This window comes from Caenorhabditis elegans, chromosome III (genome assembly GCF_000002985.6).
Source record: "Caenorhabditis elegans chromosome III".
Lineage (NCBI taxonomy): Eukaryota > Metazoa > Nematoda > Chromadorea > Rhabditida > Rhabditidae > Caenorhabditis > Caenorhabditis elegans.
Window position 1 is genome coordinate 2294925 of NC_003281.10, and position 13240 is coordinate 2308164.

Consider the following 13240-nt stretch of genomic DNA (forward strand, 5'->3'; position numbering starts at 1 on the left):
CTTCTCTTCTTCTCTGAGTCTCTCTTTCTTGGTCTATTTTATAGATAACAGTTCACGTTATGTTCACTATCGACTTGAGTCTATAAACATGTATATTTCTATATAATTAATTCATTCAATTTCCAAAGACTTCCTGGTGGGATGGTCCATTTTCTTTGATTTTTACTGAATTTTTAATGGATTTTCACTAAATTTTCTTGACTACGGGCTATTTTCTGGTAAGTATTTCTATATGAAATCTCACAATGTTTCACAAAAATTGGTAAATTTCAGCTAAATATTGTGTATTTTGATGCTTAAGTGCTGAAAACAATTGACCAATTAGAACGGATAACTCATTTGGATCAGTGGAAAAATGCAAAACCGCCGGAATTTTCAGCCCCAAAAATGAATATGAAAATAAAATATTGTTCTGTTCTAGACTTTCAGCAAACTTTATTCAAAACATAATAAATATAATAAAACTAGAGATCAAAGTCTTCCTGAAAAAGTTCACATTTAAATACAAACATATATACTGTTAAACCCGATGAAAATCTGTTGTTCAAAAGCGTTCTAGCATTCCAAATAAGCTTTTTTTATTGTCTCCCGGAACCTCTTGTTTAACTTGTGCAAGTCCCGGAGCTTCTCCAACAAGTATGGGCTCTGTATTCATATTGTAGCCATCGCCTTCTCTGATCTCTTCCTGAACTTCTCCAACGGGTTCTGATGGGGCTCGACTAGTATTCTTCGACGTAATCTCCGCACCACTATCTACCGCTTGTGATGAGACATATACCACATAGATTTCGTTTCTGAATTCTTTGAGGAATATCTGCAAAAAAAAGTATTCATTTAAAAGTGTTCTATGAGGATATGTCATTGCAGAATTGAAAAAAAATTTATTTTTTTTATTTTTTCACTACTTTGGAGGCCTGTAGAATTGCTCCAAATGCTTTTTTGCAAACGTTCAATGTCTTTCAGAACGGTTAGAAGTTGGTGAACATTCTGTGGAGATTTTTGGAAAATGTTCAGATTATTTTTTTTTTTCAAAAAAAATTAAAATTTTCAAAATTTTCTCAGAACGTTAACCTACTTCTACCCGTTCTAAAAAATTGAAAGATTGCAAAAAAAAAGCATTTGGAGCAATTCTACAGGCCTCCAAAGTAGTGAAAAAAAATGCACTAAAACAAAAATTTCAGATTGAAATTTTTGGAATTGAAAGTAGAGCTGTGTCGCTTAAAGGTGGAATACCTAAATCTGGGAAATATTTTCAAATGACTTTAAATTTTCCCCTGATTCCAAATATCTAAATGAATAAATTTATAAAAGTTTCCCTGATTTTATATTTGAGCTTGAAATCGTGATTTTCATTTGCGTTCCCATGAGCTTTTTCAAATTCGCGCCGAAATAAATTATCTTTGGGGCACGTTTGCCTCATTTAATTTTCTCCATCAATTTTTATTTCATTCAGTTTTCAGCTATTTTAATTCATTTTTGTGGAGCAAATGCGCTCCACGGATAATTAATTTCGGCGCGAATTTGAAAAAGCTCATGGGGACGCAAATAAAATTCGCGATTTCAAGCTCAAATTTAAAATCGGGGAAATTTTTTGAATTTTTTCACATCGAAATACGGATTCAGGGGAAAATTTGGAGTCATTTGTAAATAATTCCCAGATTTAGGTACTCCACCTTTAAAATTTTGCAGTGACATATCCGGAAACGTTTCAAATGACTCATGTCTCGTATTGTAGTCAGACAGGGCAAAATGTAAAAACATTTCCATTTAAGATTCAAATATCAAATTAACTTACATATTTCTTAAAATATCTGAGATACGGATTCGTACATTTCAGAACATGGGTAACACTGCCATCGTCCATTTTGATTTGACTTAGCCTTGGTTTGATTTCGGGGTGTTCTAAAAACTAGAGTAATATACCAGAATTACAGTACTCACTAACCATGCCGCTTGGAATACCATCTCAAATCATCTATATGCACAAAATTCCGAAGATCGTCTTTTGTTCCGTGGAATCTTGCAAACTTTGAACAGGCGTGATCGATATTTGGGGAGTGGTAGGTGGTTTCTGATACCGTTTCAGTGGTAGTGCAGCTGAAAAAAAAAAAAATATATATATATATACATATAGGCTTAAAGGTGGAGTAGCGCCAGTGGGGAAATTGCTTTAAAACATGCCTATGGTACCACAATTACCAAATATCATTGTAAAAAAATTTAAAAAAATTTTTAAAAATTTAATATGATTTTTTGAAATTTGAAAAAATCTCGAATTGCATCAAGTTCCTATTTGAATTACCGCCAATAGTTCGATGTTCGATGGAGCGCGCTTGCATTATTTTAACTTTTATTTATCAATTTTTCTTGTTTTTGATTGAATTTTCATGTTTTTTAAAGTAATTTCAAAGGAAATTTAATGAAAAATTCAAGATAAATGTAGATTGCTCACTAAAAATTATTGAAAACAGAGAAAGCACGTTTTCCAACGGCGAAATCAAAATTTTTTCAAATAATCTATTTCAAGGATTTAGGCTTTAGCGCCCGCGTTTTCATAAAAAATTTACATTTATCTTTAATTTTTCATTAAATTTCCAGTAAAATTACTCAAAAAAACATGAAAAATCAATCAAAAATAAGAAAAATTGATAAATAAAAGTTAAAATAATGCAAGCGCGCTCCATCGAACATCGAACTATTGGCGGTAATTCAAATAGGAATTTGATGCAATTCGAGATTTTTTCAATTTTCAAAAAATCATATAAAATTTAGAACATTTTTAAAATTTTTTTTACTATGATATTTGGTCATTGTGGTATCATAGGCATGTTTTAAAGCAATTTCTCCACTGGCGCTTCTCCATTTATAGTTGAAAATATGATTTTTAAGTTACCTGGATATGATTCTCAAGATGATAGTCTTTGTTAGACCCCGAAAGTATTCTTCTTCTAGCCACATGGACTTGCTTGGCCCAAAGGTAGGTTCAAGTGTTGGAGAGGATCTCCGGAACCTTTTAGCAGGCGGGGAATACCCCATCTCTGCATGTTCCGAACCAACCGGAACCTGATCAAGAATGCCTTCAGTGGCAATATTGTAGTCATCTGGAACCTCTTGTTCAATCCCCGAGCTGTCCGGAACCTTTCGAACTGGATCAAGTATAGGCTCTATATCCATATCGTACTCATATTCATAGTCTTCTAGACCTTCTTCTAGAACCTCTTGTTTGATGTGTGCAAGTTCGGGAGACTCTGAAGCTTCTTTGCCGTACTCGTCCCAGTCCTGAAGCTCTCCAGCTTGAGCTCTAAACCTTCTCTTTAAAGGAATCTCCGCTCTATCCACAGCTTGTGATGAGACGTATACCACATAAACTTCATCACATGATTCATCGAGGAATATCTGGAAAATAATTACAGATTTATAATTAAAGATTCAGCCTTTAAAATTCTCTTACATATTTCTTAAAGTAGCTGAGGAACGGGTTCGGGCAGTGCAGGATATGGATAACACTGCCATCATCCATATTGAGTTGGCTTGCCCTTGGCTTGATTCCAGTTTGTCCTAGAAGTAAATTAGGGTAATATTATATGATTACAGTAACGTTTAACCTGATTTCATGATTGACCATTTGAAATCATCAATGTGCACAAACTTTCGAAGATCTTTCTTTGTTCCGTGGAATCTAGCAAACATTGAACAGGCGTGATTCATTTTTGGAAAGTAGTAGGTGGTTTCTGTTACCGTACAGCTGAAAACGTATGGGTTTCAACTAGGGCTCACATTTGGGCTGGCAATTTTTTGGGTTTTTTGTTTTTTGGTTTTTTTTTGTTGGTATTTTGACGAAAAATCGATTTTTTGGTTTTTTTTTGTTTTTTTGGGACGAAAAAAACCAAAAAAAAATCCAAAAAAAAGTTTACCGTGTCTAGTCTCGCCTCGAGACTATTCTGTATTAAAATACATTAAAACATGAAATCAAAACCATTAAAAATCAGTTAATGCATCAAAAATTTTTTGATTTTTTTTTGGTTTTTCGAAAATTTCAATTGTTTTGTTTTTTGGTTTTTTGGTTTTTCAAAAACTTCATTTTTTTGTTTTTTGGTCCAAACTTTTTTTTGGCCCCAGCCCTGGCTCACATGAGGTCGTCGCAACGGCAGGCTTCATGTACCCGAATGAACAAATAGTGCGGCGCGGAGCCCCGAACGTGTCGGACGCACAACGCTGCGCACACGCCAAGCTGCGGAACCTCGCACGTGTCGGCCGCTCCAAATAACTACCTTACGCACTTCATTGCAAATACACTCCCGCATTTTGCGCCTCACTCAGCTGGGAGCCCTAGTTTCACGTGGAATATATGATGTTTAAGTCAGGGGTGGGCGGCAAACGATTCTTTTCCGGCAAATCGGCAATTTGCCGGAATTTAAATTTTCCGGCAAACCGGCAATTTGCCGGAATTGAAAATTTCCGGCAAACCGGCGAATCGGTAATTTGCAGAAAATTTTCGGCAAATTGTGGTTTTGCACTTATTGTTTGGAATTTCAATTTCAAATGGCAAAGTTAAACGCATCATATGAATTTTCCAATATCTATTTTGATAAGTACGCATATTCTATGAAAATATGTAGAAAAAACGGGAGAAATTCAAAAATGGACAGTTTTAAGTGCTGCCGTTTTATAAAAAATCCCTCTAAACATTTCCGGCAAATCTGGTATCCGGCAAATCGGCAAGTCGGCACTTTGCCGTAAATTAAAATTTCCGGCAAATCGGCAAATTGCCGGTTTGCCAATTTGCCGAACGGCAATTGCCACCCAGCCCTGGTTTAAGTTACCTGTACATGATTTTTGAAATGATAATCTTTGAGAGACTCCGAAAGTGTTCTCCTTCTAACCACATTTCGCTTTTTGAAGGTGTGGGTGATCTTCGAACTGGTAGACACAACTCTTGCTCAGGCTGCTGGATCTCTGCAAGTTCCGGGTCAACCCAAACCACTGGAATCGGATCAAGTATGGGTTCTGTATCCATATTGAAGCCATATTCATAGTCGACTAAGCTTTCTTTTGGAGCATCTTGATTGATATGTGCAAGTTCGAGAGTCTCTGAAGCTTCTTCAGCCAAGTTGTTGCCGTACTCCTCTTGCTGAATATTTGCATTTTGCAATTTGTCCCCGTCCTGAACCTCTCCAGCTTGCGCCGAGGGCTTTATACCCGTTCTTATTGACGGGATCTCCGAACTGTCTACAGCTCGTGATGAAACGTATACGACATAAATATAGTCAGTAGATTCGTTGAAGAATATCTGGAAAACAAAAAAACTCAAGTTTTAGATTCAAAATTTAGAATTCTCTTACATATTTCTTAAAGTAGTTGAGGTACGGATTCACACAGTTTAGAATATGGACAAGACTTCCATCGTCCGTATAGTTATGATTTGGCCTTGGCTTGATTTCAGTTTCTCCTGAAATTAATTTAGAAATTTAGAATATGTTCCTGTTTCTTGTAAGAATTTTCTAAAAATGTCTGCAAGTTTCCGGCAATTTTCAATATTCAACAGGCATTTTGAGCTTGAAATAGTGCACACAGGGATGTGCTTCGGTAAACGCACAAAACGGCTCATTTTAATATGATAATTCAACATTTTTCCCCAAAATTAATATAGGAATGTAGAAAAAAAGTTTGTTCTATCTGAAAATAATATTTATTTTTGTTGAAACGCTTCAAAAACATTTCGAATAGTGCCAGAAAGGTGCAGTTAAAGGTGGAGTAGCGCCAGTGGGAAAATTGCTTTAAAACATGCCTATGGTACCACAATGACCAAATATCATAGTAAAAAAAATTTTGAAAATTGAAAAAATCTCGAATTGCATCAAGTTCCTATTTGAATTACCGCCAATAGTTCGATGTTCGATGGAGCGCGCTTGCATTATTTTAACTTTTATTTATCAATTTTTCTTATTTTTGATTGATTTTTCATGTTTTTTTCAGTAATTTTACTGGGAATTTAATGAATTATTTAAGATAAATGTAATTTTTTTATTAAAAAGCGGGCGCTAAAGCCTAAATCTTTGAAATAGATTATTTCAGGCTCAACGTCGTTGAAAAACGTTCTTTCTATGTTTTCAATTGTTTTTAGTGAAAAATCTAATTTTATCTTGAATTTTTCATTAAATTTCCAGTAAAATTACTCAAAAAGACATGAAAAATCAATCAAAAATAAGAAAAATTGATAAATAAAAGTTAAATAAATGCAAGCGCGCTCCATCGAACATCGAACTATTGGCGGTAATTCAAATATGCGTTTGATGCAATTCGAGATTTTTTCAATTTTGAAAAAATCATATAAAATTTAGAAAATTTTTTTTTAATTTTTTTACTATGATATTTGGTCATTGTGTTACCATAGGCATGTTTTAAAGCAATTTCCCCACTGGCGCTACTCCACCTTTAAACGGTTTTTCGGCTAACGACAAATTTCAGGCACTATTTGAAGACTTTTTGAAGCTTTTCAACAAAAATAAATATCATTTTCATATGGAACTAACCTTTTTCTACATTCCTATATTAATTTTTGATGCAGTTTTGTGCATTTGCTCAAAAGATGCCTGGTACACAGCAAGGGTGCGCGGCAAATTCGGCAAGTTTGCCGCTCAGATATACGGTACTAACCTTGTTTCTTGTAATACCATATGAAATTATCAATACGCACAAACGTCCGAATATCCTTCTTTGTTCCGTGGAATCTTGCAAACATTGAACACGCGCGATTCATATTCGGGAAGTGGAAGGTGGTTTGTGTGGTAGTACAACTGGAAAATTAAAGGTTTGTAATGCAAAATGTGATTTTTAAGTGATTTTTAAGCTACCTGGATATGATATTTGATATGACCTTCTTTGAAAGTACTCGAAAGTATTCTCCTTCAACCCACTGACCAGGTGCAAGGGTAGGTACCTCAACTTCAAGTGATGGAGTAAGTTGGGAGGATACGGGGGGATTTTGAACTGGCGGGGACTGCTCGATAGACTCTGCAAGTTCCGGAACCTCTTGAACTGGATCAAGTATGGGTTGTGTATCCATATTGTTGTGATATCCATAGTATTCTCTGCTTCCTCCCGGAACCTGTTGCTCAACCTCTTCCTGAACCTGTTCAGCTTGCTCTGAAGAAGCTATACCTTTTCTCTTTGGGATATCCGAACTGTCTACGGCTCGTGCCGAAACATATACCACATAAATATTGTCACTGTATTCATTGACGAATATCTGGAAAATAAAAATAAAAATATACTTTAGATTTGAATAGAATAGAATTCTCTTACATATTTCTTAAAATAGTAGAGATACGGATTCACACAGTTCAGAATATAAAAAACACTCCGATCGTCCATAAGGATATGAGTTGGCATTGGCTTGATTACTTTTTCGCCTGAAATTAATTTAGAATATGTTCCTATTCCTTGTAACTCTGGAAGTTTTCGGGCACTTTTACAATGAGGTTAAAGGCGTTTTGAATATGAAAAAGGGCAAAAAATCTCAAAATTTGCCGTGCTCAAGAAACTCCAAAAAAATGTGATACTTTTTCAATGTTTTTTGGAGCACCAAAACTACTGATTTCTCAACAGACACATTTCTAAACAGACATCAGAAAGTCACATTTCGCTATGATCTACGAAAAATTCGGGAGAAGAGACGCAGACATCCCATCTGATAATGCATGGTTAAGAGTGTGCCGACGTCACAATTTTTCTGGGAAAAACATTCCCGCATTTTTGTAGATCAAACCACGATGAGACTTTCTGACACCTAGTTTCGGCATCAAAATAACTCAATTTTGTGTCATTTTACTACACTTTTTGGGACAAAATCAAATAGTTTTGGTCAAAATTGTATTGTCAAATTTTTTGATGTCTGCGGCAAATTTGGCAAACGGCAAATTCGACGAATTTGCCGTATCCACCCATGGTGCACAAAATTTCGATTGCCGAACCCTAACAGCCGCTCAAATACACGGTACTAACCTCGCTTCTTGTAATTCCAACTGAAATCATCCATACGCACAAACTTCCGAAGATCCTCCTTTGTTCCGTGGAATCTTGCGAACATTGAACAGGCGCGATTCATATTCGGGAAGTCGTGGGTGGTTTGTGTGGTTGTACATCTGAAAAGATGTAGATTTTAAAGAAGGAGTATCGTCAATGGGAAAATTGTTTTAAAATGTAGTATTCGTGCTGAAAAAATCTGTTCACATTAAGCATTTTTAGTCAGAAAAATCGACGAAAAATCTTTAAAATTTAACTAGAGAAATCTTAGGCCACAAGGATTGCTCCAATTTAAATTCTGTTCTGTATTGTGTTTTTAAAAAGTATTTTATACAATTTCTTATTCCCAGCTTACTCAAACTTTGAGAAAGAAAAATTAGTTAAAGTTTGAAAAATAGCAATTAAATCAATGTGTTGTTGAACGAATATGGCCTAGGATTCATTCCCGCGCGAATTTAAGATTAATCCACTTTCATCCGCTTTCATCGATTTCCGTGGCGAATTGCTCAATGCTAACGGATTTTTCCCGATTTTCTTTTGTTATATTCGTAAGTTTCAGCACGAATACTACATTTTAAAACAATTTACCCATTCAGGATACTCCTTCTTTCAGTGATTTTAAGCTACCTGGATATGATATTCAATATGACTGCCTTTGAAAGCGCTCGAAAGTATTCTCCTTCAACCCACTGGCTAGGTGCAACGGTAGGTGCCTCAACTTCTAGTGATGGAGTAAGTTGGGAGGGTCCGGGGGGCTCAATCTCTGCAAATTCCGAACTGACCGGAACCTCTGGAACTGGATCAAGTATGGGCTCTGTATCCATATTGTAGTCAAATTCATAGTCTACTAGGTTTTCTTCCAGAACCTCTCCAGCTTGCACCGAGGGATCCATACCCGTTCTCTTTGACGGGATCTCTGAACTGTCTACAGCTTCTGATGAGACATATACCACATAAATATTGTCACTGGATTCATTGACGAATATCTGAAAGCAATAAAATTTAGGATAAGATTCAAAATGTGGAATTCTCTTACATATTTCTTAAAGTAGCTGAGGTACGGATTCGAACAGTTCAGGATATGTACAACACTGCCATCGTCCATTGTGATTTGGTGTGATCTTGGTTTGATTTCAGTTTGTCCTGAAATTTATTCAGAATGTATGTAAGTATTTTAGTGGCATCTTTTCAGAAAATCCACTTTTATATTGAAAAATTGTTTTAAAAAACAAGAAATTTCAGCAAAAATACTTGTTCCAGATAATCCTACGGCTCCAAAACATGGAAAACGTGTAATATCATAAAAACAAAAAATATTGACCTCTGCGGGGATCGAACCCTGTACATATTTCACACCAGTCATCCCTGTTACCAACTGAGCCAAAAGTGCAATTTCCAAATTTTTCAAAAAATAAGGGTTTCCGATGTGAAATTTCATGGAGATCCCGAAAATTTACATAAAATCGTGTGAAAAATTATTCCAAGTTGTGAAAATCCACTTTTTTGGGCAAAAATTCAAAAAAAATTTTAATTCGTTTTTTTTTAAGTTCTAGACACCCGTTATTATTCAATATTCAACCAGCCGTGGAGCTAACCTTGCTTCTTGTAAGACCATCTGAAATCATCCATATGCACAAACTTGCGAAGATCTTCCTTTGTTCCGTTGAATCTGGCAAACATGGAACAGGCGCGATTTATATTCGGGAAGTGGAAGGTGGTTTCAGTGTGAGTACAGCTGAAAATTCACAGATTTACAGATTAAATTTTTTAAAAGTTACCTGGAAATGATGTTCATGACGATAGTCTTTGTTAGAACCCGAAAGTGTTCACCTTCAAGCCAAAGTGATTGGCTAGGCCCAATCGTAGGCGGCTTAACTTCAAGTGCTGTGGAGGACCCGGGTACATTTTGATCCGGCGGAGAATTTTCGTCCCACGGCCTTTTACAGGTTGGACAATATGAATGCATTGTAAGGGAGAAAACAATTGTGAATGAGTGAAAGACCAGATGGCCAGACGTCTGCAGAAAGAACGAGAGACTGCAGAGATGAAGAGGAGATGTCTGCGTCTCCTAATTGCCCCTATTATTCACTGCTGTTGTCGCCCTCTATCGTCTCTTTGTGTTAGCATTGTGGGTTGAATCTCTTGTTGCCACCGCCAGTCTCCTCGCCGGGGTCTTCAATATGGGAGACTATAGAGAGGAGGAAGGTTACCGCGTTTCCCAGGAGCCCCTTTGCGTTGCCCTGGGGAAGGCTCGTTGCCACCCCCCGTCCTTCCCAGTTTACGGGGTCATCTTCCCCTTTTATGGGTTATTCTAGTAATGTTGCGGAATGTATTTATGACGTCGGGGAAGGCAAATTCAACAGTAGAAAACCTAGGCCCCCAGCCATCTTATTTCTTTCTTCTTTTTTGCTGTGTCTCTTATATTTACAGGTAAATTTTCACTAGAATCCGTGAAAATGTGTAGTCTAATAAGGAAAAATAGAATCATTCCCAAATTTTTCTTTCTAACAAGAAAAAATGATAATTCAGTCAGAACTGCAAATCTACAGTAACCCAGAATGTTTTGTGGCGGGACCCAAACAATTTTAGAATTGAGGCAATAAGGGAGTCAAATTGAAGCTGGGAACGTGGTAAATTGGAAAAAAAATGTGTGAAAATATAATGTGAGGCATAATAAAATGAAAATCAAAAATTGCTCTTTTCAGTTTGCTCTATTTCTCTGCGCACTCACCTCTTCCCGCTTTGTCGTGGAATTTGCCACTTCTGGAAACTTTAAAACGGTTGTCATTAGAGCGCGATTGTAATCATTTTTTGCGGGTTTTTCCGGGAAAACAATAGACGGGGGAGATGATGAGTCGTTTGATCTACAAAAAATGCGGGAATTCTCTTAACCATGCGAAATCAATTTAGAAATCTGCGTCTAGACGCGTCCATTTTCCCGCAATTCTCGTAGATCAAAAAAATGAGCCCGTGAACAGTACCAAAAACATTTTTATTCACAGATGTAACAGGAAAATGAATAACACTCAACAACAATTCTGAATGTGGCATTATTATTTTTATATTCGCATTCCTGTCCATCGGCATACTCCGGCTTAAAAACTCGTGCAATTTCCCCAAACTTTCCATCTTGATAACTGATACTGCAACCCCGAAATGTACTTTTTTTCAGTAGATCCTGAAAATTTATAGATTATTATAAAATTTTTTTCAAAAAAACAAAAAATTCAAAAAAACATTTTTGGAGTTTTGGCAGAACTGAACTCCGCATTTTTTGTAGATCAAACCGTGGCTCATCATCTCCCACGTCAATTGTTTTCCCGGGAAAACCCGCGAAAGCGTTTACAATCGCGCTCTAATGACAACCGTTTGGAAGTTTCCAAAAGTGGCGAATTCCACAAGAAAGCGGAAAAAGGCAAGCGCGCAGAGAAATAGAGCAAACTGAAAAGAGCATGAAGGTAAAAGAGACGCAGAGAAATTTTGAGTTCGCGCTTCACGTGGAGTCAGAATGTCTTATTTCGGTTTGATCTCCAAAAAATGCGGGAGATGAGACGCAGACATCTCAACTGATAAGTACTTACATCTCGAATTTGAATCGCATCGTTTTCTGAAAAAGTTTTGAGGATGATACGGAAAAACTCGAAGTGAAAAAGTTTTTCGAGCGGAATATTCTCGAGCGGTTCACCAAAATACTTGAAGGATTTGGTAAGTTTCCACTGCTCCAAATATGTGATTTTCTCGAATTCCTCATTGATTTTCATATCATACAAGCGGATATCATTCAGAAATTTGGAGTTAAAGTAGGGAAGAATTTTCAGAACATCATTGAATTCAAATCCATTCAGTCTGAGTTCCTCTACATAGACTGGCTTCTTAACTTTCAACAGATCAATTAGAGGTTCGCTATAGTTTTGTTGGTATCCGGATTCATTTTTATTAGTGATATATAAAATTGAAACGTGCTTCAAGACAGTCTCCAAATCCTTCAGTGCAAATTTCAAGTAATTTTCTCCGTCGAAATTTTTTTCCAGTTTATTATGGGTTAGAATTGTACTATCATTTGAAGCTTCAGCGTACTTGGTACAATATTTTTCTTCTCGATTATGGAAATTAATTTCAATAAAGGATTCAAGATGTATTGTGATCCATTCGAGGTTTATTTTGAATTCGATAACGGCGGCTCTCAAGCTTCGACAGACCTTACGGCAATTTAATCTGGAATTTGTTGATCAGGTTTTTTAGAAAAAATTTTTAATTATTTTTGAGACAATTTATGGCGGGAAATTTGAATTTTCTGCGAAAAAAAAATTTTTTGGCGGGAATTCAAATTTTCCAAGAAAAAATTTTGGCGAAAAATTAACATTCTCTAGGAAAACTGTTGCCGGGAACACAAATTTACTAAAAAAAATTTTGGCGGGAAATTCGAATTTTCTGAGAAAACATTTCGGCGGGAATTCAAAATTTTAAAGAGAGCTATTTTGGCGGGAAATTCGAATTGGCAGGGGAGCTTTAAACTTTCTGAAAGTAATTTTGGAGGAAATGCAAATTTTCGGTGAAACATTCATTTTTGGCGGGAAATTCGAATTTTCTGAAAAAAATAATTTGGCAAAAATTTGAATTTTCTGGTAATTTTGACGGGAACTTCAAATTTTCTGTGAAAAATTTTTGGAGCAAATTCAACATTTTTTGGAAAGTAGTCAAATTTCTGATTAAACATTTGGCGGGAATTCGAATTTCCTGAAAACGAACTTTGGCGGGAATTTAAATTTTTTGAGAGTAATTTTGGTGGGAAATTCGAATTTTTTGAGGAAATATTTTGGCGGGAATTCAAATTTACTGAGAAAATTGTTTTTAAATCTTTTTCAAAAACTGAATGATTCCCTGCAAAAACGCAAAAGACCTAATAATTAGAGTACATACTGGCGGAAATTCATGCTTGAAAAATAAAAAATAATATCAAAATAACTCACAGCTCCTTCAGTGTAAGCTCTTCAAAAACTTTGTTAGCTATTTCCAGAGGCAAATCGAGCAAGGTTGGCGATACCCGTTTATCTGACATTTTTTCGGAAATTTAACAGAAATTAGAGTAGGTTAAGTGTGACAAAACTCGGCTGGAAGAAAAATAATGGTGCCTGTGAAAAAAAGGGGGAAAAAAAATCAATTTCTATCTTCAATTTTCAATTAAAATGTGTTATCTATCTCTCTCCCTCTCTAT

At 35.9% G+C, this 13240-nt stretch overlaps 2 protein-coding genes and 2 non-coding genes across 4 annotated transcripts; all 4 read right to left on the reverse strand.

Annotated features, from left to right (window-relative positions):
• Positions 1-403: 403 nt before the first annotated feature.
• On the reverse strand, positions 404-10003 carry Y54F10BM.9 (SWIM-type domain-containing protein). Its single transcript, NM_065132.4, has 16 exons — positions 9804-10003; positions 9621-9760; positions 9062-9168; positions 8653-9011; positions 8005-8144; positions 7306-7412; positions 6855-7249; positions 6658-6797; positions 5343-5449; positions 4824-5290; positions 3606-3745; positions 3452-3558; positions 2894-3396; positions 1946-2097; positions 1796-1902; positions 404-814 (listed from the first exon to the last, which is right to left on the reverse strand). The coding sequence occupies exons 1-16, from the start codon at positions 9989-9991 to the stop codon at positions 545-547; spliced, it is 3429 nt and encodes a 1142-aa protein (NP_497533.1). The 5' UTR covers positions 9992-10003; the 3' UTR covers positions 404-544.
• 21ur-11898 lies at positions 424-444 on the reverse strand. The gene has a single exon (NR_052134.1).
• Positions 426-446, reverse strand: 21ur-10824. Its single transcript, NR_052135.1, has one exon.
• A 998-nt stretch (positions 10004-11001) lies between the features above and the next one.
• Positions 11002-13202, reverse strand: fbxa-1 (F-box domain-containing protein). Its single transcript, NM_065133.3, has 3 exons — positions 12996-13202; positions 11607-12240; positions 11002-11203 (listed from the first exon to the last, which is right to left on the reverse strand). Exons 1-3 carry the CDS (start codon positions 13082-13084, stop codon positions 11018-11020), a joined length of 909 nt encoding a protein of 302 aa, NP_497534.1. The 5' UTR covers positions 13085-13202; the 3' UTR covers positions 11002-11017.
• Between the last annotated feature and the right edge of the window lie 38 nt (positions 13203-13240).

Coding starts and splice junctions, on each gene's coding strand:
- Y54F10BM.9 (NM_065132.4), bottom strand. CDS start 9,991: ATGCATTCATATTGTCCAACCTGTAAAAGGCCGTGGGACGAAAATTCT. Junction 9,169..9,620: donor ATGGTCTTACAAGAAGCAAG/GTTAGCTCCACG, acceptor AATAAATTTCAG/GACAAACTGAAATCAAACCA. Junction 9,012..9,061: donor TCAGCTACTTTAAGAAATAT/GTAAGAGAATTC, acceptor TATTGCTTTCAG/ATATTCGTCAATGAATCCAG.
- fbxa-1 (NM_065133.3), bottom strand. CDS start 13,084: ATGTCAGATAAACGGGTATCGCCAACCTTGCTCGATTTGCCTCTGGAA. Junction 12,241..12,995: donor GAGCTTACACTGAAGGAGCT/GTGAGTTATTTT, acceptor AACAAATTCCAG/ATTAAATTGCCGTAAGGTCT. Junction 11,204..11,606: donor ATGCGATTCAAATTCGAGAT/GTAAGTACTTAT, acceptor ATAAATTTTCAG/GATCTACTGAAAAAAAGTAC.